Raw genomic sequence first — 23,513 nt, forward strand, 5'->3', positions numbered from 1 at the left:
GCATTTGCTTCTGTTTTTACACCTGTGTTAACTGTTATAACTTCCTGCTATTTTTCCTTCCCTTCAGTGTTCCTGATATTTGTGGTGACACCACACCCGTGTGTGTCATGCGTAGTTTCATGCGTGTATCTGTGTGTATGTGTGTGTTTCAGCCTGCCTCACAATCTTCAGAGTTACCTCAGTCCCAGCTACAGCCGCCTCAAGTTCTCTCATTCATAGAGAGGTAATACTTGCATGTACACACACACACAAACACACACAGTTACTCTTCCCTGAAATCAAGGTAATTTCTCTGAATGACATTTAAGCTTTGTGACATCTTTCTCTCACTCAGTGCTCTTTTTTGGTCTTTCTCTCATTTGCTTATGTTGTACCTCAGTGGCCATTCTGAGACTTCAGGTTTGAGTGACGGCAACGAGGGAGGAGGAGGAGGTCGTCATGAAGGGCGCTCGGCCAAGCGACACCAGAGACGTTCCGTGCGAAGTCGATCGCACCATGAGAAGACGACCAAGGCGAAACTCAATGTTCTCAATGTAATAGCACACACCTGATAAGTCCTGTGAGGTCAAAATTAAAAACAGGCCCTGTTTTCTACTGCACCAAGTATCTATTTAATGGTTGTTGAAATGTGTCACTTACAGTAAAGTTATTTATTTCCATTCATTATCTTTTCTTTCTGTGTATGTATTTCTTGATGTGCTTGCATGTAGATCTCCAACCTTGGAGACAGGGTAGCAGAGTGTCAGCTGGAGACCCACAACAGGAAGATGGTGACCTTTAGGTTTGACTTGGATGGAGACAACCCTGAGGAAATTGCCCAGATCATGGTGCACACAATATCACACAACGACTCACATCCACTATTTTTGATTCATTTCCACTTGCTCCAAAAATTAGAGACAGGAAGCTATTTTATAGTTGTTCTAAAATTCTGTATATGAATTGAGTTCTCAAGGATTTCTTATAGTCTAAGTTCTATTAACCAATTACTTTTGAGCAGACTGCATGCATGTAAACAGCCCATGTGGAGAGCAAGTTTGTCATTAGCTTTTTTAAATTAAATAAATGTAATTCTGACGTTGCAATCTATTAAAAATGACTATATTACTTTGTATGACCCGTCAGTGGAGTTGTATGTTTCAACAGCACACAGTTACCAGAGTGGATATTAAACAATATTTCCTCGCAGCTGACCAGTTACTATTTTGAATATGAGCGAATGTTGGCTCGTCAGCTTCAGCCATCCAACATTCACATTATACTGACTGTAAATCCCTATTAATAGCTCTGTATTAAGGCTGGATTGTTTTTATGTGCCGGTGCGCCTGCTATCTGCTCTGCGTCATCCAAAACCACTGAAGTACATGCTCTAGTCCTCGCACTTTCATAGAGAGTTCTCATCAGACTCTCACACAAAGCAAAACTACTCGTATGTTACCTCACACTCATGTAGGAAGAAGGCTTTATATAAAGAAATATTGCTGTTTGTGACTGATAATATTACAAATTCATAAGTGTGTGACTAAGCATGACTTTTTCAACGTGCATGCAGGTCGAGAGTGAGTTTATCCTGGAGAGCGAGAGAGAATCATTTATTGAACAGGTCAGAGAGGTGATAGAGAACGCTGATGAGAAGGGTCTGGAAAGAGATGCCAACAGCCAGACAAAGAAAACAGTGAGTCTTTATTTTATTCACTCTTCTTTCTTTGTTCCCGTTGTGGGGGGGCATAGTTGTGTTGTGTTAGAAGAGCCATTTCTAAAATAGCTGCTGCTATTGAATTTTTATAGCCTATCTATGGTGTGTCTAAATTTACTGGTCATCTCTACCTTTGCCTCTAACAGACCAACTGTCATTGTTTAATGCGTGCTCTCTTGTTGATCTGCAGATGGCAGGTGACACAGAACAGCAGAATCCTGCAATATCTGCCCCCATGCAAGGTAAAAAAAAAATGTAAAAAAAAGGACGAAAGAAAAAGCCTTAAAATAAAATTTTATTTCAGGTTTATTGAGCTACACGGACCTTCAGACCTTCTGAATGCCCTTGAATTTCTGAATGGAAATCAATAAATACACTTTTGTAAACACCTTTTTTTTAGCCTGAAAACCTGCAACAGAACATGTCATAACATATCCAGGCCGTGTCTCACTCTTCTGCCTTTTTTAGGCATCCCACCCAGTCCATCTGCACAAGTGGTACACTCAGCAGGTCGGAGGTTTATCGTCAGCCTTGTACCCGAAGCTAGGCTGAAGGAACAAATGCTTCCCACCTCTCCTTCTCTTGCGCCTCATGTTGAGACGGGTAAGGATTGTGTCCATTTGTGTGCATCACCTATAGAGGTCGTGTGTTGCCTGAGTGGCCTTAATTGTCATTCTAACAAGTGAATTCACATGAAGTTGAATAAAGGTTTGTAGGTCCTAAAGAAACAGAAACATTCTAACTGTATTTTCTGACAGTGCTGATCTAATTTGCCCAAAATTGTGTAATTTTGTACGCTAAAAAACTGTGAATTTGTTGATTTTAGATATGTTTTTAACATGATTCTTAATTGATAAGGTGTAATATAGCTTACTATATAAGTATAGTAAGCTGTGGTACACTGGCTGAAATGTCTAATTTAATGGCTCTGCACACTATATAGGGTCTTCTAAATAATTTGGTTACAGTGACCTATAAATAGGTGTAATCTGGGTGAAGCTAGGAATTATGTATAATCATGTGGTGGCTTAAAATAGTTTCCTTTTTCTCTTCCAGTTTCTCCACCTCCATCACAGACTCCAGGTCAAGGTTTGGGCTTGTCCCATTCTGCAGGAGCAGTCAGCTTACAGCAAGCATTCTCTGAACTCCGACAGAACCAAAATCAGCTTGATTCAGGGCCCAACACTGCCCCACCCTCCATCCACTCCACCCATCCTCCACTTCTGGAGCCTGCAGCAGCTTCTGTCCCTTCACAGAGTAGCACACTCACTCCCACTGTGGATGCCACTGCTGGGCATGTCCCTTCTAATTTAAACACAACACAGGATGCCTCTCTTCCTCCTCTTTCTGTATCCTCAACCCCTTCCGCCATCCATCTCAGTCCTCCCTGTTCCTCTTCTCCTCCCCCTACAACAGTGAATCAAAGCATCCTTCAATCACAGGTACTTCCACAGCCAGTAACTCAGGCTGTCTCACAACCCCAGACACAGGTACAAGCACAGCCTCAGCCCCAGGCTTTCAGCCACCCTCAGTCCCAGACAGTTTCTTCTGTCAGTGCTGCTTCAGTACCTTCCACTTTACCAACAGTGGTTCCCCCACAAATGCTCACCTCCCCTCCTCTAGCCCACACCATTCCTTTTGTGTCCTCCCCGCCCCCTTCATCTCTTATAGCCAGTGAAGTCTCCTCTGATCATTCATCAGTCTTGCCAACTCCTTCCCTGACCTCCTCAGTCATCCCCACCACTGCTATCCTAGGTCCCCAGCTCGCGCCCTCTGTCGTCTCCCTCCCTGCTCCTACTCCCTCATCTTCCGCTGGAGGACTTCTGCCGGTGACCACAAATGTCCCCACAGTCCAACCAACTTTGGTGCACTCTCAGCCTCAGACAGCAGCCCTGCCTGGGCAGACGCACGCCCATAGTGACTGCGAGCCCAGGTGAGAGGTGGTCACTGTGTATTTATTTCTATTTGTGAACTGCTTTAAGCAGTCAGTCGCTTAAGAAGGCATAAAATAAAGTTAGTTTACCATTTACAGATTTAGGCTGAATATCAAATGTCATTACTTATATTAGAAAGGCTAAGAAGAGTATAAAAAGCTGGCATCAAGTGTCCAAGCGCCTTACTGGCATCTTCATAGTCTGACTGAGAGCTTCCTTTTTTCTTAAGTATGTCAATATATATATATATACATATATATATATCTATATATATATATATATAGATATATAGATATATATATATATAGTCAATTTTAGACTATATTTTGTGTGGAAAAGTTCTTGAATTAGCTTTCAAAGTACTTTTCAGATGGAAAAAGAGCCAAAAACATGATTGTGTTTGTGTGGAAATAAAGTAACATTTGGATTTAAATTAGGTAGTTACTGTCAACAACCTTTAAATCGGTTGTGATGATGTTTATCAGCACAGGTCCTGATAAAGAAAAGTTTCGTAACTTATTTACCCATAAATACTGATTATTTCTGAGACATGTTGTCACCGGTCTCCTTCAGATGTGAGCACTCCTCTGAGTCGCAGTGCAAACCAGACGACATCCAAGCTCTGGAAATGAAGCTGCGCTCTCTCTTCATGGACCTCGGAGGCGGGGTGCCTTCCACCCAGGGAGACATCGTAGCTGCTGATCTGGCTGCTGTGGTAGGTACCTCGTCACCAGTAGGCCCTTGCTCCACCTCCACCACGTCTGTCGCAGCATCTGGCTCCAGCCAGTCAGCCATTCCTCCTCAACCCCCTTCCAGCCTGGCGCTGGGATCACTGGGATCCCCTGCTCCAATCCAGGGCCCTGGGACGCCTGTCTTCACCCCTGCACAGTCTAGTAGGAATATTTTAATCTTTTTTATTTAGTGGCAGTTAATCTTTTCTTCTTTTTATTTAATGTTGCTTTCTGCATTTTCTATAGTCATCCCTGTCTCATTAGGCCAGACCACTCCATCCAAAACGCCCTTATCCAGAGTACCGGTGAGTTGTATAATTCTAAACTTTTTCTAAAACTAAAGGTTTTTTGAGATTTAGTTCAATAATTTTTTGTAGTATGAAGTGCCGTGTGGTCAGACAGCATGTGCATGTTAGCTAATTTTAACTACATATTTTTTTTAATTGTTTGGAAGTCACAAATAATGTAGTTTTGGGAGATTTGTACAAGTTGCGATCAATGAAATCAAAGCCCTTTAATACCAAAATCTTTTTTGATCGCACCTCCTATGTCATCCACAGTTTTTCTCCCCAATTTCCTTAAAACTCATCTGGCATGGAAATTCCTTGTAACATTCTTAACCATAAACACTATTCTTGTTATCTCCTCTACAAATCTCTTCTCTTGTCTTTCTCATTTCTCCCGCTCCCGTGCTTTCATCACTTCTCTTTCTCCGGGATTAGGCCAGTTCTCCTCCTTCAGAACTCCCGCCACCCTTCCCTGGACCTTGTGTAATACAGGTGTTCTTTTTTGGATCATTTTTTAAGACCGATGTGTCTGATACAGTGCAACACTGTTTATAGAGTGCTCAGTGTGATTGTAATGTCTTTTTGCAGTAGCTTCATCGGATTTAATTTGTGCTGTGCATAAATTGTGCTTCTGCTTTTTTTCTGCCCTTTCTAAATTCCGCTAAAATGATTCATCTCTCTGAAACAGCAGCGTTATTACAGCTAATCTTAAAAAACACTAAGAGGAGACACTAAAAGACCCAAAATAAAAAAGCTGCAGAGATGATACATCTCTCAAGTTTCACTCAAAAAAAGCCTGAAAGCCTACAAGGACAGTAAAACTTAAAAAAGAAGAAATCTAATGAAATAATTACATTAAACAATTAAGTAATTTAACTTCAGTGATACTTTAAAAAGAAGTCAAAAGCACATAAATGCAGTGTCAGATGGGTTGGTTGACAAATGAGATAAAGCAGGAGTCTCTGTGGACTACGATGTTCGCAGATGATGAGATGATCTTTAGTGAAAGTAGGGAGCAGATGGATGAGAGCCTGAAGAGGCGGAGGTATGTGCTGGAGAGAAAAAGAATGAATATCAGTAGAAACGAGACAGAAGACGTGTGTGAATGAGAGGGAAACAGGTGGGAAGGTGAAGTTGCAAGGAGCATGGGTTTAATATATGGGGTCAACCATCCAAAAGAATAAACAGTGCACAACAGAGGGAAAGAAGAGAGCGCAGGCAGGGTGGAAAAGGTGGAAATGAATGTAGGGAGAGAGGACAGAGGACACGCAGAGAGTTGGTGTGACTAAAGTGGATGCCAGGCGATCCCTAATGGGAGCTGCTGAAAGAAGAAGATGAAAAAGTCTCTGTGGACTTTTAAGATAAAGACTGGGAAGCACATGGAGCACTGGTCAAAGAGAATGACCAAACAGATTAAAACAGTTTGTCAGACAAATGCAGCAGTGAGCAGTTTGAGCACCAACGACTTCAGGACAGACAGATAGTGAACTGATTTCAGTTGCCAGACCGTGAATGCTTCCGTTTAAAAATAGACTTTCCTTTCAACCAGACAATCACATTGAATAAATAGAGAGATGTGACATCTAAAACAGTCTGGTCTGCCCGGATACAACATCCCGTCCCTTATGTAAGTCTCCTGGGCGAGACATGTCGCGTTTGATTAAGATAATCCTGCTGTCGTTGAAGTTCACTTGGGATTTGTTTTTAATTATTTATTTTGTAATTGTAGTTTAATTGCTCGAGAATGAATGGCTTTGCGCAGCTTCTGGATCACATTGTTCATTGGCGAAGGAGAGAAATCTGATTAGGTGATTTTTTTTTAAAAACAATTTTGGTGAGGACCGATGTTAAAAATGACCAGTTTTAGACTTTAACTGGTCCTAATTTGTATGCTTTGCCAAGTTTTGAGGATGGTTAAAGCATCCAATTGGACCAGAGGTTAGTTTAATCAGTTTGCATTTTTAGTCAGATGGTATAACTGGAAGTATTTTAATTGCAGTTTGCTTGGAAACATTCATTTAGACTAGAGGATTTTTTAAATAAACTTCAATGATATGACCCTATAAAACAGTGTTACAAAATCCTTGACAAAGAGAATGGAGCATGGTGTATATTCAGGTGGGCTATGAGATCACACACAAGGGCAATCCAGCTCATCGCACACCAGACGATGGCTCAGCTGACTCAGCTACACATCAGTAACATCACTGGCAAATCTCCTATAAGCTGCACCATATAAACTGCTTCAGCCTTCCAGAGGTTGTAGTACATGTGCAAACCGCTTTGCAACCCTCTCCAGCAAACCTGCTATTTTTAATGATGTGTCTGACTTAATCAGTGTGTCGTATCTGTTGTCTGTTCCATATGGGAGGTTTTGCTGGTGCTCTCCTCGTGTCCAACTTTCCGTGTATGTGTGCAAAGAAGCAGCAAGGTCCCAGAGTAGAGCTTTGCTTGGAAATATGAATTGCTGCTGATAGAAACAACAGTCTCCTTTTACTATTAGAACACCAGCTTACCTAAATAAAACAAATATTCCATCCCTGAAAACAAAATTACCATAAAAGCAGAAAATAAAGACTTAAAAACATAATTGCACTGAAAAAAAGTCCAAGATTGTGCATACATGAATGGTGATTACAAAGATAGCCTTGATTATGCAATTCTTAGTTTTCCAGGCAGTGAGCTGCAAAATAGAGGGAAGCCAAATGCGAACCAGAAAAGACCTGCCTGCAGATCTAAGACTGCAGTCTAACTCACAGCAGAGCAGCACTTCATCAATTAATCAGTTTAGCTGAGCTTGGAGTTTGGTGTTGCTTTAATCCATAAAATCTTAAAATCAACTGAAATGTTTGATTCTGGCTGATCTGTGCTTATGTTGCTAATCAACAGCTATTAGTAAAACCTGCGTGGCCAAGCCTGCCTCTTTTTGCAGGGTTTTTGTTCTTGCATGGTCTAACAGTTTATCTGCCCACCTCTTCAGTCTCAGCAGCCTCTGGAGGACTTGGATGCCCAGTTAAGGAGAGCGCTGAGTCCAGAGACTGTTCCTGTGGGCTGTCAGGCCTCCCACATTAGCGTGGCTTCAGTTGGACAACCAGGTATGTTCGATTATACCCAAATCCTAATGTTATATTTTTGTATCTGTGTGATTCCTAAAATATCCATCATATGTTCCTCAGTTCCCTTTCCAGTGGAGGAAGAAACTTTGTCCTCTCCTGTTCATCCCCCTCAAACTCAATTAGGACGATTTAAGGTAAAAGATCATCAACACGAGACACCGCACATGAATACCGTCTGCATGTAAGGCTAGCATAATAAATATACGCTGGATCCCAACTGACAAGTAGGATCCAAGTATTTCTCTGTCTCATAGCCTTTTTCCATGTTTCTCTTCGATGCTTAGGTCTCACGGGCTATCGAAGAGCCCGCTGTCCAGCGACCGGCCTGCACCGAGTCTTCCTCCACCACCTCCTCCACTTCATCTTCCTCTTCATCCTCTACTCTCTCGAGCCCAGAGAACACATTGCACAAAAACTCCTCATCGCCTCTGAAAGCGGAAGGAGCAGGAAAAACAGGAGACGTGGTGGACGGGCCCCCTCACAGGACTCCCGTTGGATCCCACCACCCCTCCCCTCTAACATCACCTTGCCCCTCCCCCAAACCCCCCACCACCACCATAGGACGCTTTCAGGTAATCGTTCATTTTATTTTCTCCGCCGCCTCCTTTCCTTTTCGTCTTTTGTCCTTTTTTCCACTTTTAATTCTCTCCCCTCCTCTTGTTGTTTTGTTTGTATTTTCATTTTTTTAGGTTACTACTAAACCCGAGGCCCGTGTTGGTAGATTCTCAGTCAGTCGTGCTGAGGAGCAGAGTCCTCCACCTGCTGCCAAAGCTGCTAATGGACCCAGCGATCCTGGCCAAGTTTTGACCCCAGATTCTACTCATAAAGCCTCTCTGCCGAGTCTAAACAACTCCTTCAATAACTCCTACATCAGCAGTGACAATGACTCGGAATTTGAGGATGAGGACTTCAAACGGGAAGTCACTCGCCTCAGAGAGAAGTGAGTTATACCTTTCTGATTTTCTTAAAGTGTCAGAGGAAAATAGATTCACGCGTCCCTTCTTTGTTTTATTGTCCACCTTTGCTTCTTTAGTAAGGTTAATGGCTTTGAAAAACTTGATTTTTCTCTCCTTCTCGTGCGCTTTTCTTCTCCTCCTTTTCCTTCCAAGAATGATTCCGTTCTTGTTACTTCTATATGTCTTATTTTACTTTTCACCCACCAGGCACATGCGTGAGATTCAGGAACTTCAATCCCGCCAGAAGGAGGAAATAGACCGTCTGTTCACCAGGCTGGGAAAGGTAACCAGCGAGTAAAAACCAAAAAAAACTGCAATTAAGGCAGCATCACAAAAAAACGGAATGCGAGAATTCTTTCTTTTGGCGTTGTAGGTTCCTCCACCTTCAGTGATCCCTCCTGTTTTGGCCTTGACTGGCAGGAGGAGACGGCCCGCCAAAAGCAAGTCATCGAAATCGTCCAGAACCAGCTCCACGCACGGCAGCAAGAGTCCATTACAGCCAGGTAGGCTTTGGTGGAAAGATGAACACATGTAAAGATCAGTTCATTCAAAAAACTATTTCCTTCCCACACACATGTGAAAATAGTTTGTCTATTTTATTAATAGAAACTAGCTCGAAAATACTGACACTACCAGAGCATGAAAAGGTGTTCTTCTAATTTGGTGGAACTGACCCTTTAACGTTCCACTTGCAAACAGAAGCACACACGCACATACACAGAAAGAACGACCTTAATCTTGAACCTAAGCCCACTACAGCCAGGACGGTTCAAAAACCTTTCTCTAACATTGCATCCTCTCTGTGTTTATGCATCCATGTGCACATGTATGTATGTGTGTTTATCTGCTTGTGTACACCTGCACGTGAGATCAGGCTCGGAGCTTGAAAATTTCTGACTGCTTTCTCCGTCTGTTTTTCTCTGTGTGGTTGTGTGTGGGGGCGTGTCTCTGTAAATGTCTGGGTAAATGGGTCTCTTTAACTATCCATTACCTTTGTGTTTGTGTGTTTGTGCGTGTCTCTCTGCTTTCTGTGTTTGGTCCTGGCCTGCTCCTTCCTCCTGCCCATGCCTTCTGCTATCTTCAGGCAGCACTTTATCCGCCCAGAGCGTCCCGACTATGTACCCCGGCCAGCTGGCTCTGCTAGCCCCAGGAGGATTAGCCGATTCGAACAGCAGCACTCTGCTCCAACCCCTCAAACCCTCTCCCTCCAGTGACAACCTGTGTTCAGCCTACACCAGCGAGGCGGCGCTCTCTGTGCCCAGCCTGTGTGCTCCCACCCCAGGTATGCATCCGCTGAGAGTCCCGGGCCTCGTTGCATCTCCACAGCATTAAAAATTCACACAAACAGCTTATTGTATGCTTCGCATGCAGATTAAGACAAATGCATGCTGTTGGTTTGTCTTCACTCACTCACAACAAGATCTCCCATCTCTTTCTGTTGTTCTTTGTTGAGAGAAAAAAAAACTGTGAGGGCTAACTCAGTGTCCTTTCTGTGTATTCTTCAACTGTGTCTCTTTTCATCTTTTCCTTCTCTTCCTTCTTCTTATCGTGTCTTTTTTCAATTTTCTCTCTTTGGTTTTATCGCTCTCCTTTCTTCTCATTTCTCCTCCTCTTCACCTCTCTCTTCTCCGTACTTTCCTCATCTCCTCTCTCCTCCCCTTCTTTCCCTCCTCCCTCTCTTCAGGCTGTGTAAAGTTCAGCTGGGGTTCGGAGCGTTTGGCCTTCAAGCCTGGCGGCAGGAGGACGCGCTTTCTGAGTACGCCCTGCTTGGCTCTTTGTGTGTAACGCTCTATTTCTTTGCTCTTCTCTTTTATCTTTACTTACTTTTGTTTAATTTTTTTCCCCCATATATCCGTCGAGTCACAGTCATCCTGTCCTGTGGGTTTTCTTCTTTGCTGGAGGAAGACCCGCTCCTTCTGATACCTTCTGAGTATTTCAGTTAAACAAACAAGCAGAAACAACATTTTTACCTTAAAAAGGGTTATAGGTGCACAAAAAAGTAAACAATATAAGAGCTTATTGCAGGACACAAAATGTTCAGACAGTAATAGTTCTTCACTCCCAGATCTTGCGACAGTCATCTTTACATACTATTTCTTCATTTGTAATCTTGTTTCTTTCTTTGTCTTCCTTGCCAAAATTGTTATTTTTTTAACTTCCTTGCGCCCTTTTGGCTGCAGGAAATAAGAATCTTTTTACTATAATAAGGTCAAAATGACTGAAAATGACAGAAAGTTTCTCACTGTCTGAAGATGGAGTGTGAAGGCCCTGAAATGATCAAAAGAGACACTGAGTTAGTGACACTGAGGCTTTTTTCTTTTTTAAACAAGCCCATCTCGCTAATCAAAAATCAGGTACTGTGGCTCTGGGTCATAAAAATCAAAAAATCCAGTGAATCAGAAATTGACAGCATTAGCCGGGAACTAAGTTTCATTAGACCGCTCCGGGTCAAAGCCCTTATCAGTCCTGCTTGATTGATGACAATATGTTGCAGATTAATACTGCAGAAATCAATTTTAGAGCTACTTCTAGCTTCTACTGCCGCTGCTCTGTCGCAAATACAACAGAAGAGCCGATTGACCAAACATATCTATGCTGTTGCGATAAAGTTTGCTGCATGATAGCAGTTGGTTAGTTTTTCCGAGAGTTTAGGAGGAAAAACTTAAGGATGACGGCTTCATTTGAATTTGACCCTTTAAAGTCAAGTGTATCATATTTGATACATGTTTACAAGTTTTTGTCAGTTTTTGAGCCTTCTAGATCATCAGTGTGATGATGTAGAAATAAACTGCACGATTAACTTTTAAGGATGATGTAGCAAATATGATACAAATTAAAACTCATAATTTATACATTGTTTAATTCCCTTACAAAGTTCACTAAACACTTCATTTTCGCAAAGTTTGAATTTTCTGGCGATTATTTCGTGATTCAGGCTTTAAAGGGCTTTAAAGGGAAAGCTAGTGAATACAGCAGCTAAAATGGACATGGATTTTACAAGCAGCTGGACAATCCTGTATATTTATACTTAACCCTGTAACTAACGTTCTTTGTGACGTTATTCAAGCTCAAATAAGCTTCGATCCTAACAATAATCATTACAAACATTCTCCTCTGATCGATTTCATCTTCGGTTCTAATAAATTAGAGACAGATGAGGCCGTTTTGTTTGTCTGCTGGTATTAATTTCAAATCCTGACTGCTTCCATTTCTAACCCTTATTTCCAAATAGCGAAGGACGGACATGATTATTTTAGCTTTTCTTTCATGCATTTTGAATTTTTTTAAATAAGCAGTTTGTTTTTACATCAATTAAGCACACTTCAAAGCTTTGATTTCTATTTTACTCTTAATAAAGTTTTTCTATTAAACATTAATCTGTAATGCTCAAATGTTTTGTGCTTAAGGGACGTTTATGAATGCTTCTGAACCCTCTGCAGCTCAAACCCTGTCTCTCCCTTCCTTCTTTCCTTTCCTCACTCGGTGTACTCACCGCCCGCTCAGCCGTCCCCATGTCGCTGCATCAGCAGGAGTGGAGAGAGGCACACCTGGGTCTTAGTGGGCTCGAGTTATTCTTGTTCCTTAACATAGTTTTAAAAAGTCTAGAATTGGATTCAAAGTCTTGCTTATAATCAGGGCGTGATTTTATGCATCCCTCTCATTTTTATCGCTGCACTTTGAAACAGTCTGCAGCACAAACATCAGTCTAATTGGGAGTGGATTTCACTTTTAGTGCTTGCAGTCTTTTTTAGTAGAAATGACACTGCATGAGGCGGGTTTTTCATTAAGCCAAAAAGCACCACTTGTTCGTTCATCTTGTTGAACTGCAACTATGCATGGGGCCGCTGTCTGAGACATCCTGCAGACGTTACTCACATGCGGTGGTGCAGCTGCTATGATAGGCTGACGGAAAGTAGTAGGTGCACTCCTGTGTAAAAAGATCCGCTCTAAGTCGGTCATTAAAGCAGGCTGTTGTCTAAGTTTGAGATGTAGGATTCTACTGCAGCAGAATATTTATTCAGCCTAACAATTCTTTAGACTGACAGTAATCTTTTAGCTTATTTCATATTAAATATTGACGTTATGGCACAGATGGATTTGAGTCTTGCTTGTATCATTAGGATTGATTGGATTGTGACTGAAAGCACAAACCTGATGCTGAGAATTTTGCACGTTAATTTAATGAAAATACACTACAGTATTCTTGTAAAAGCTGTGGTTATATTAAAGTTCATAATAATTCTATAAACCAGAATCCTTTTTCGCACAAATCCCACCCTGTTTATAAAAGTCTGAAAATCAAAGTCGATTACAATATTTGACCGAGGTGTGGTAAGGCCCTGTGAGCTGCAGAGAGTATCAGAATCACATCTGAAACCAGGTTTTGGTTTGCCCATAAGCATCTTAAAGCCACAGTACACATTTATGGCACATGTGGCTGTGTGCAAAGGCAAATCTGGGTGGTGTGATATTGTTATTAAATTGAAAGTAAAGCAATGTCAAGAGCTTTGGTTAAAAAATATGTACACCTCTGGGCTAAAATTAACTGTCGACTGAGGTCTGCATATCTGCAGAAAATTGTCTGTGTATCTTACCATAGTCAGAAAATGCTTTACTCATTTGTGTGGTTGTACATTAGAAAATAATAATAATAATAATCAGGTGCAAAGTCTCCTCCACTATTTGCTTTGTGTTTCTGGGGTCACGTTACATTGTGTGACAGGTTTTTAAGATGTTCCTGGGCAGCTCAACACCAAAGTCTTGTTTGCTTCAAGGTCACATTATTATGCTTATACCTGTCACAATGTGCATTGTGTTTGGTTGTTGTGTGCTGTGGGCGGGGCTTAACTCTGACTCTCTCCCGATCCCTCCAATTGTTGTCTTCCGGCCGCACAGGGAAGATGGTGAAAAAAGTCTGCCCCTGCAACCAGCTCTGTAGTAACTATCTCTCTTTTTGGTCTTTCCTCCCTCCCTCCATCCATACCAACTCCTCCATCCTTGCACTTGCTCTCCCACGCTTCCTCCCGCCTTCTGACGCCCTGTCGGTCACAGCTCTGACCCTCTGCCAGATTTGAGATCCGTTAACTTCAGTTATTTCAGCTGCTGCGTCTAAGACGAGCTTTGCAGTTTTGATGATGACGTTTCAGGGAAAGTCCAGTTGAGGGCTGAAATAACTGAAGTGTGTAGCCTTAACAGATCTAAGCTGACAGTGCATGCACCTGCAAGCTCTCCCTCTCTCTCACACACACGTATAATGTGCCAAACACTAACACATACAAGCTGCCCCTCCCGTTCCTCTCAGCCTTCACCATGGCTTTTGGCTTGGACTGCATAGACCAGAATCCAATGCTGCTGCAGTCATTCATGACTCAGCGTCTCCTCATTCTTATTTTCCTCCATTTTGTTTAGCATGACATGACAGTTTATTTGTATTTATTTATTTATTTTTGTCAGACCAACTGTATAATCCTTGACAATCCTTGCATATTCTGCCTGTTCTCATTTAATATCTGATATGAGCAAATCATGTAAATATTTAACGCCCATGCTCATTCTGCTGGCATGGCTTTGGGATGATCTTGTATGCAAAGGAAGTGCATCAGCTTCGTGTGATTATAAGGGTAATGTGCAGTTATGGGGATGTTTAAAACATAAGAAAACAAGTTCTATCTGCAGTATGCTGTATATGCTTTGCATATCTTTATGGTTTTCCTCGTAGCATTTTTAAATGACTCTTTATCTCCTCTCCCACAGACCTAAATTATTTATAAAAATTGCATATTTACAAAAGATAAACCTGTATTCTCAAAGACTTATCTGCAGTATAAGGGATCCAGAATTAAGGGACTTGAAACTGTTGTTTGAAGCAGCAGAGTGCGCAGTGTCTTTTAGCAAAGAGCTTATTTCACAGGCCAGTGTTTGGCGATTTAGTTTCCTATTGGACTGATAGACCAGCCCGGACATTACCCCATCATTGAGCATGGTGTGGTGAAGGTTCTGGTGTCATATGAAGTCTGTGTGGTTTTTTTTGTTTGTTTTTTTTAGTTTAGTCTGCCTTAAGTTTGGTAGTGGGTGAAAAAAAACCCACAAACATAATACTTCCTGATACAGAGCTTGAGCACCATCTAGTGGTGTATTCAGAGTTAAGAGGTGCACAGGGTCACTGCAGGAGCATTTTGAATGAGACTGTTGCTCTACAGGTTGTCCAGTGTGATCTGATTCCTTGTTATAAATAAGATATATATATATATATATACATATACTATGAAGGGTTCAGCATTTATCCTAACTGCCAAAGTGCCCTTCCTCTGCTATCATAAGTTGTCTCTTATTCCTGTTTATCATCATGATCTCCATCATTAAAACTAAACAATGCAGTTCTGTGACCATGTCGACATGCTGAGCTGCCCTAAACCTCCTGACCTGACCAACCTCTGTCTGCCCTTTGTGGTTAAGACAGAGCCGCCTGCCGCCAATCACAATCATCCAGATAACATCAGCTTTGCCTCACCTTTTAAAATTTATCTCACACTATTTGCTCTTTTCCCTCCTCCCTTGTCTCTGTCTTGACTCTCAGGGACTAATAGCACCAATGCAGTGAGCGGTTCAGGTGGTTTGGGTCAAAGCCAGGGGGGTTCTCAGTGTCTGGCCCCCAACATGCCAGCCCCACACCAGAGGAAAGGAACCTTCACCGATGACCTTCATAAACTGGTGGACAACTGGGCCAGAGATGCCATGAACCTCTCACAGGTTTAGTGCTGTTTTTGAATGTATATTTTAAAACATAGCAAGAGTTTTCATATCAAAGGAAAATATATTTTATCAGTGACTCAGCAGGTCCCGTAGATAGTTCACTAGATATGAAGACAGAGAGGAAAGAGCTTAAACTCTAAAACCTCCTTTTTAGAAATGCAAATGTGTTTGATCTGTTGAAGAAACCTGATCCAAGGCCTTTTGGATGCATACAAAAAGTGTTAGCCATAACTTTGTGCTATTAATAAAAAACCCTGCAGTGTTAATCTTAAGAGAAAGGTCATGAGCATGATAAATATTTTTTCTGTTATCAGTGGACATGGAAGCTGTTTTTTGTGATTAATTATATATTACATCATTATGTTTGTACAGTAAATTAAATATTGAACTTTTTCAGGGTAAGAGGAGTGCCAAACAGCTGCAGCAGGCTCCGGTGCAGGGACACAGCTATGAGGTCAATATTAAAGAACACCACATCACATCATTTCTGCACTAAACTCTTAGTTTTTTAATTATTAAATTCCAACTGACATAAAGCAAATCTGCTGTGTTGGTTGTGCAGAGAATAACACAGTTTGTTTAGCTAAGATAAATGTCGCATGGCTGTATTTTGTTTTGTTTTTTTAACTTACATTTTAAGCAGGCTTGGTTAATAATTAATTTTAACTCCTTGAAAGACATCTTTACCTAGCACAGGGAGCTAGAATCAAATTATTTAAGACAAAAATGCTTAATTTTGAATTTTGAATGACCTTTCTTCTCCCCTGCAGGTTATCCAGTCAGCCAGTCTGGGCAGGAAGTACTCTGCTCCCAGCCAGCTGTGTCCCAGCAGCATAGGTGGTTCAGCCCACATCCCAACAAACTCCAGCACCGCTACCTCTCTGGCTGCCCGAAAGGGCTCTTTATGCCACCCTCCTGCCTCCTCCACTCCACCCCAACCCCAGCTTCCCCAGTTCATCCACTACACCCCAACTGCTGCCTATAGTGCACAATGGTCTGGTCCGGCTCACAGCCTGTCCACCCCACACCAAGCACCAACACAGCCTCTGCTGGTCAGTACCTCCCAACCCCTGGGCCCCTACCCCACGCCACAGGGCCAGATTCCAGGCCAGGGGCCACTCCAAGCTTTCCATCTGACCAATACCCTGCAGAAATCAGTCAGTAACCCGGGAGGACCCAACTTGAGGACCACGTAGGGCTCAGAGTGAGGGCCGGTTTAAATCATGGCCTGAGAGGACTGCAGTGAAGTGGAGTGTTCATCGCTGGATTGACTACAAAGTGTGATTTATTTTTAATTTTTGTTGGGAGAGGGGGGGTTCAGACGGGGGTAGGAATTAAAATGTGCATGAGAAGCCATCAGAGAAAAGAAGTGCAGCCTTTCTGCTGTGGGCTTGTAGCAAAAGAAAAAGACTCAGAGTACAATGATAAAGGCCAAAGAGGTTCTGACAGGGTGTGTGGGCTTGCTGTCAATAACTGTCTGCATGTTTGCTCTAATGGCTGGTTTACACTTGTTGGATTTCACGCTCTGACATGAGTTAACATATCTTTACATAATATGGGTTAGCGAGTCGCGCTTACTAGACAGAAGACATTACATCAGGCTCAGGAGGAGGAAGAATGTGGTAGCCAGCTTTTACAAAATCCAACTTGAGCCTTTCTGTCCATGCAGTACCTTCTCATCAATTCCTGCTGGTACTGATTTTAAGACCTCTGCTGTCCATGTTTATCAGTCTCTGCTAGAAATCCCAACAAAAAAACTTGCAAATATGCATTTCTTCCATTGGGGGTGAGCATTGCTAGTCCTCACATTAACAGATATTGTTGCTTAGTGTTACGAATCAAAATCATCAGTGTTTTTGACAGCAGTTAGCATTCTTACAGCATTACAGGAGGAGATGCAAATGGCAGCAGATAGAAGGGTGAGCTGAGAGCAGAAGACGAGTCCACATAACTCTAATCGAATGTTTCAGGAAGTCGTTTGGAAGCTGGAGAGCCTTCCTAACCTTTAAAAGCACAAAGCGAATCAAGATTAAATCAAATACATATCGAGACTAGATGTAGCCCAGCATCTCCACCGTCTTCTTCTCCCCCCCTCCCCACCGCTCAGTTTGACAAAGTATTCAAGCAGGTAGAGAGAGATGGAAGTGGGAAAGCCCTCCATCAGCTTCCTGTTTCAGCTCACTTTATGTCGATGGGTGTCCCAAACGGGCAGAACAGATGCTTCACGACTTCTTTCGTCCCTCTCTCTTCACCTCCCTGTTGCCATTTGAAGCAATAACAGCAGAAACCTTTTAGAAGAGGACAAAAAAAGCCCAAACACAAGAGAACTCAGTGTGTAAAAGTGACCTTGTTATCAAGATAATATCCGTGTATAGTTTGTGTCTGTTTTTTCGAATGTCTGCTATGATGATTCCTTTTTTTTTGTGTGTGTCGTTGGGTTGGTTTCCATGTTGCCCCCCTGACCCACCCACCTACCGCCACCCCAGCTAGCAATCTGACGCATACACATTCACACACCCACGCAACTCTTGTGACATTCATATAAATACACAAAGCCGCATACAGTCATTCACAGACTCATGTAAATACACTCACGCATAGTTGGAGGTGTAGCAGCTGTCAGACTCATGGGCCGTGCCTCAGTTCTTAGTGTCATAATTAGGTCGGTTTCAATATCTGGGTTGAAATGCAATGTACATTATTGTCATAATTATTGTTGTTAATGTTTGTTCTATTTAAAAAGAAACAAAAAACAAAACCGTGTTCTGTCAATGGACCTGTTATATGTGCACATCGCTGTATGATGTGGAGACACTGTGATTATTGTTGTTTGTTATTAGCAAATGTTGTTGGACAACATTAGTTTTAGGGTGAATTTAAAAACAAAAAAAAGCATATGTAGAATAGTTTTTTGGGGTCCTTTCGCTTTCAATTCACAGCTTTCCACAAACGAATTTTTGGAGATCGGTAACCCCTCTCTCTCTTTCTCTTTTTTTCCAATAAGCGTCCTTCTGTCAGTTTACTGAGGACACACTTCCAAACCAATGCCTTACCAACAACTAATCAACCGCTATTTCAGGTCATCTCTATAAACTGGGTGAATTGAAAGCCGAAACTGACCTGAGTATAAAGACAAACCAGAGTGAACGCCAGGATAGTCGATATTTAGATAATAAAGTAAAGCTAGCTATTTTTTTCTTAATACAGTACTTATCTATCAGACACTTTAAATAGCCCTCCTCTTCCCTTTCTCCCCTGGTTTTGTTAGATGAATGTGAATGTATAAAAACCAATGGTGTCCATTTTTAATGTACTTGAAAAAAAAACCCTGTCTTTTATTTTCGCTTCTCTTCGCTACCCCTGACCCCTCTAGAGCCTCTAGTGATGGCTGGAGGTATTAAACTAGTGCCTTGCTTCCTTCCTGTTGCTTCTCCATTGGAGGTTAAAGTGAGCACATTGGACAGAATGTGTGGAGGATATAAGGTTGTTGCTGTGAAGTTTAGCGGATGAGGCCTGCAGTGTATATGTGCGCGCATGTTTAGGCCGGCTTGTGATGATTCCTCCTGAGTGTATTTTCTGCAAAATTGGGAAATTTGGAGTGAATTGCTCTGCTGCCGTTTGAACGAAGGTTGAGATTGACGTCCAAAGACGGAGAAAGGCAACCGTTTGTTATCAGTGTTGTTTCTATTGCTGTATATTATTATTTTTTTCTTCAGTTTTAAGGAGGGAGTTTATTGAAGATTGTATTCGAAGCTTGGACCACTCTGTACTTTGACCCGAGTGCAGCATACTTGCGGGGAGAGCATGCCGTGGTACAGTGACATAATGTTCTTTTTAATGTGAGATCAGCTGATATTAAAGACTCGTTTTAGCTTTCTGTCAGGATTTGAAACTCTGAGATCATCAGAGCTAACCAGAAATGTGATATAGGCCATGATGTCGCACTCTACTGTCAGATAAATTTGGGTTTGCTGAAATATTGTGAGAAGCGCAGGCTAATGGCCCTGTTTAGGTATGTCTGAAATCTGTTTATACTTGGCGTTAAAATGTATCTGGAGGGATCAGATCTCGTGTGGATGTGGCACTAAATATAAAAAGGACCACCAAGGCACATTGTGATAGGCTGAGGTAGTCTGCAGTGCATCAGGCCACTTCTTTTGAAGTGTAAACATTGTTGTGCCCTGATGCATCCCCCTCAAGGACTTCAGAGGAAAGCATGTCACCAGTGCAAGATGTACAGTATAGGTCCTTTTTCCTCTTGTTCTGCCTCCTTTGCAAGTCACAAATGAATTATCTGTGTTTGTTTGCTAGACTTTAACTATCTAGCAAAAGTCACATATACAGGAAGTATCCAAGCAGTCAGCTGGACACTTTCAGACACGGTAAACAACAGCTGTAATCTTGTGATCCAATGCATTAGTCAAACTGAGTCTAAAAAAGGTTAGGTTGCTGCTTATTTAGACATACCGAACATGTGAAAATGCAACTTAAAAAAAAATGTAGGCAAATTGAGGTTGGTGCATATAGATACACTGTGACATCATCTTTTTCTGATACATTTTAAACTAGTTGGAAGTAACTAGCTGGAAGAATGAAAGGAATAAAGAAAAACGAGGCAGTACTTTGTCAGGACCCATAAAAAATTCTGCAGTGGTGTACCACCATCCCTGCAGCGGTCTTATAACCCACGATGCCATTTTTTATGAGGAAAAATATTAACGAGGCTGCACACTTGTCAGCTGTCTTTACAGAAATTGAAAAACAAACAAATAAAAATCAGCTTTAACGAGTTTTTGAGTGAAGGTATGACAGAGATGATGGCAGTCATGGTGATTGATGGATTTAAGGGAGTACGTGCAAAGCCTCTGGCACCCTCTACTGTTTTTTGTTTTTTTTGTTTTTTACCTGTAACACAAATGAAACATTTGGTACAAACTTCAAAGCTTTGCATCTTTCCATTGCTTTTTGCCAGATTGTGTATAAGTTACTTTGTAAAGTTTGTGCAAAAGAGCATAGATCTTTTTTAGTTATATTCCTCGAGAAAAATAATGCAACATTTTTTACTACTAGGCAAGTTTGGTTGAAGCTGTGAATAGTCATTGAGCCACTTTGCTTCTGAGTTCTCAATATAAGCATTCTGTCAGACCTTTAATGATGCCACAAACTCAGTGCCATTTAATTTTTTATTTTTTTGTCAGTGGAGGAAAAAAGTGGCATAGTTACCTGCTTTAATTCACTGGAGCTGTTTAATTTGCCAGGTATCATCCTGGATCTGCACTTTGCAGCTGCAGATTTGAGGTTTGGTCATATTTTACTGTCTCTCTGTTACGCAATGATTACAATAAAAGGAATACCTGCTGCGCTGCAATGCCCCTGCATGCAGTATTAAAACTGTCACTTTAATAATATCAATATCAAACTGAGATTACAGTAGGTTTTGACGGCTATGCCCCTGCTGGAAGTGGGTGCAGTTATTGTGAAGTTTTGGAGTTGTCGTGGAGGAATTGTACTGTGAAAGGCTCGAAAGTTTTCCAGCACAGGCACTCTTATTGTGAAGTTTCCTCGAGTTAAAATGGAAAAGTAGGATTGTGTGTTTCAGGAGAGGTGTGCACGGTGTAGCAATAGTTTGAACTCGCTTGCATTAGAATCAGTTTCCTGTTGATGTGTTTTCCAGTTTTCGCCTCTTCAGGGCTCGCTTACCCTTTATGCTTTTCACTGTAGAAGTGCCCACATGTAAAAAACAAACAAAAGAGAGAGAAAAACAACAACAAAAGAGATTCTGCCTTTCAGCGCGCACACACACAAAGCCACTGTCACAGATACATGCAACTCCTCGCTGTTTTATGTAGCTTGCTCCTGTGAAATGATGGCTTGAAAACAGCAACAGCTTCTGTGAGCGTTGCTGAAAATATGTCGATTTTGTTTCTCGTCTCTCTCCACTCTCACATTTTGTTTTTTTGAATTCTCACTTGTTTTATGTGCCGTTTTACTGTCTCTACCAGCTCCTAATTTAATTCATTGCTTTCCTTTTTCTGTATCGTGGTTGACGTTGTTCAAACGTGGTCGGATTTTAAATAAACAAATATGGAAGAATGAAAGAGAATAACAAAAAAAAATAAATACATGTAAGGAGTCATCGACAGCCTTTAATGGTATGTTTTGCACTAAGTATAGAGTGTTCAAGCTTCTTATTAAAAACAAAACTTTGCGCTTTGCGCTACAATACAATAAATTTGTTACTTTATTTGTAAAAACTTAATAAATAAAAGTTGTTTAAATGAACAGGAGTGGGGGTTTTGTGTATTATTTGGGTTGTTGTGGCTTAAATAGTTTTTGTCTGCCGACTCAAACCTTTCAAGTCAGTCAAGTCAAGGCAACGCAAGTTTTTGGCTAATAGCTCTTTGGGAATCACCTTGTTGGTGCAAAAATGCTATTTTTATTCATGCCCATCTGCATTATCTTTGACATTTTTCATATATTCAACTAAAGAAACAGGAATGATGTGTTTTGCACATCTGTGCAACAACACAAAATGCTTAAGGATACAATTTACGATCGATTCTTTGTTAAGTTGTCTGATATGTGTAGCAACAGTACCGAGTTAGGTTCTTTTTTTAATGTTTGAGTGAATCATAGGTCGAGGAGTAAGGTGTAAGGACTGGACTAAAAATGAGTGAAAAGCAGAAAAATGTCTTAAGAAAAACTTTGAAAGGCCTCAAGAAAACCCTGAGAACTATTGCTCAAAAGGACTTGCAAGGAATGCAAGAAAGTCTGACTCGTTGCAAGCAAAATACAAAGCAATGAGAGGTGGCTTAAGACTTTTGCACATTATTGCAGTAAATATTATTATTCGTATGTTTGTAAATTACAAATTCAGACAGGTTTGTGTTGTCTGTAAGCAAATTGAGACTTTGTTATGGCAGTACCAGTTCTTGCCATGTGGCTGCAGCACCTAACTACATTCAGTCTGTCACCTGCAGGTTTTACAATATATACTGGCCTACTTCCTGTTATCCAGACTTTATTAAAGAGCTTCTTGACTCAAATCCAAACAGGAAACAGCTCGTTGTGAGGTGTGAATCTGTGCTTATTATCTGATACCATGGATACAATGAACACTGTTCAGTTAGACCAGAGAGAGAGAGGCCAGAGGAAGGAAGAGAGGAAGGAAAATGAGTTTTACCGGTACATTAAAACAATAAATTTCCATCATGCAGTTTTCCTGCTATGTTATGAATACTACACTGCACACAGCAGTCCTACAGTGGGATTGTTGGGATTTCACTCTGCACTTAGCTACACTTAGTCTTTCAAAGCTGGAAGAAGATATGAGGATACAAGAGGTGCACATTTTCAGACGTATTGTCATTATTTATCTCCTAGCTGCTGCTGTTATTGCTTGAAGTGGGAGGGGAAGGTGGGGGGGGGGGGGGGGGACCACAATATTCAATTCCTGCAGTCTCAAAGCTCTATAGAGGACAGATGGTACACAAAACAAATTCTGAACTTCATGCACACTTGGACTATTTACACCACAAATGACAAGGTCTCATATTCTCTCTACAACAGATTACCAAGACATATTTGGCTTCTTTAAGCTTTGCATCAGATTTTTGTTTTATCTATTGTCCCCCCAGTTTATACATAAAACTTGTTCGCCAGGTTTCTAATGTCACCAGCTACTTGCTGATACAGATTTAACTAACTAGAGTATATTGAAATAACATTATAACACCTTTTTATTTAGCGAGAAATTCCATTTTTTTCTACTTCATGTGGCAGGAAATCACAGAGGTGTGGAGCCTTGAGAACAAGAGTGCGTGTGCGTGCACCTGCAACAGAAGCAAATAATTAATTAAGATCTAATATTTATCGTTTTATCTTAATAGTGGTTTAGATGTAAAATGCATTTTCCAAAAAAAACATCTAAGCAAACAAATACGTTTTTCTCTCATAACATGTATGTATGTCTTAACAAACATACATTTATCAGTGCATATTGATAATTTAATCTCTGTCAGAGAACACCGACAAGTTCAT

The 23,513-nt window shown here is 41.3% G+C and overlaps 1 protein-coding gene across 15 annotated transcripts in view; it reads left to right on the forward strand.

The window, feature by feature from the left end:
• wnk1b (WNK lysine deficient protein kinase 1b) overlaps positions 1 to 21,755 on the forward strand; it is a 98,142-nt gene extending 76,387 nt beyond the window's left edge. For 10 of the 15 annotated variants that reach the window (XM_063500618.1, XM_063500628.1, XM_063500625.1 and 7 more), the window contains 22 exons: positions 153 to 223; positions 380 to 533; positions 711 to 827; positions 1,553 to 1,675; positions 1,887 to 1,938; positions 2,165 to 2,299; positions 2,753 to 3,629; positions 4,204 to 4,523; positions 4,608 to 4,666; positions 5,084 to 5,140; positions 7,629 to 7,743; positions 7,825 to 7,898; positions 8,049 to 8,336; positions 8,454 to 8,704; positions 8,928 to 9,003; positions 9,094 to 9,223; positions 9,805 to 10,002; positions 10,405 to 10,497; positions 13,617 to 13,658; positions 15,298 to 15,470; positions 15,871 to 15,927; positions 16,244 to 21,755. In XM_063500618.1, coding sequence (XP_063356688.1) covers positions 153 to 223; positions 380 to 533; positions 711 to 827; positions 1,553 to 1,675; positions 1,887 to 1,938; positions 2,165 to 2,299; positions 2,753 to 3,629; positions 4,204 to 4,523; positions 4,608 to 4,666; positions 5,084 to 5,140; positions 7,629 to 7,743; positions 7,825 to 7,898; positions 8,049 to 8,336; positions 8,454 to 8,704; positions 8,928 to 9,003; positions 9,094 to 9,223; positions 9,805 to 10,002; positions 10,405 to 10,497; positions 13,617 to 13,658; positions 15,298 to 15,470; positions 15,871 to 15,927; positions 16,244 to 16,669 — 3,888 coding nt within the window. In that variant the 3' untranslated portion in view covers positions 16,670 to 21,755. The remainder of the gene's footprint in view (positions 1 to 152; positions 224 to 379; positions 534 to 710; positions 828 to 1,552; positions 1,676 to 1,886; positions 1,939 to 2,164; positions 2,300 to 2,752; positions 3,630 to 4,203; positions 4,524 to 4,607; positions 4,667 to 5,083; positions 5,141 to 7,628; positions 7,744 to 7,824; positions 7,899 to 8,048; positions 8,337 to 8,453; positions 8,705 to 8,927; positions 9,004 to 9,093; positions 9,224 to 9,804; positions 10,003 to 10,404; positions 10,498 to 13,616; positions 13,659 to 15,297; positions 15,471 to 15,870; positions 15,928 to 16,243) is intronic. The other 5 variants (XM_063500621.1, XM_063500622.1, XM_063500624.1 and 2 more) reach the window with 5 other exon arrangements.
• Positions 21,756 to 23,513: the final 1,758 nt, after the last annotated feature.

Source organism: Pelmatolapia mariae, linkage group LG17 (genome assembly GCF_036321145.2).
Source record: "Pelmatolapia mariae isolate MD_Pm_ZW linkage group LG17, Pm_UMD_F_2, whole genome shotgun sequence".
Lineage (NCBI taxonomy): Eukaryota > Metazoa > Chordata > Actinopteri > Cichliformes > Cichlidae > Pelmatolapia > Pelmatolapia mariae.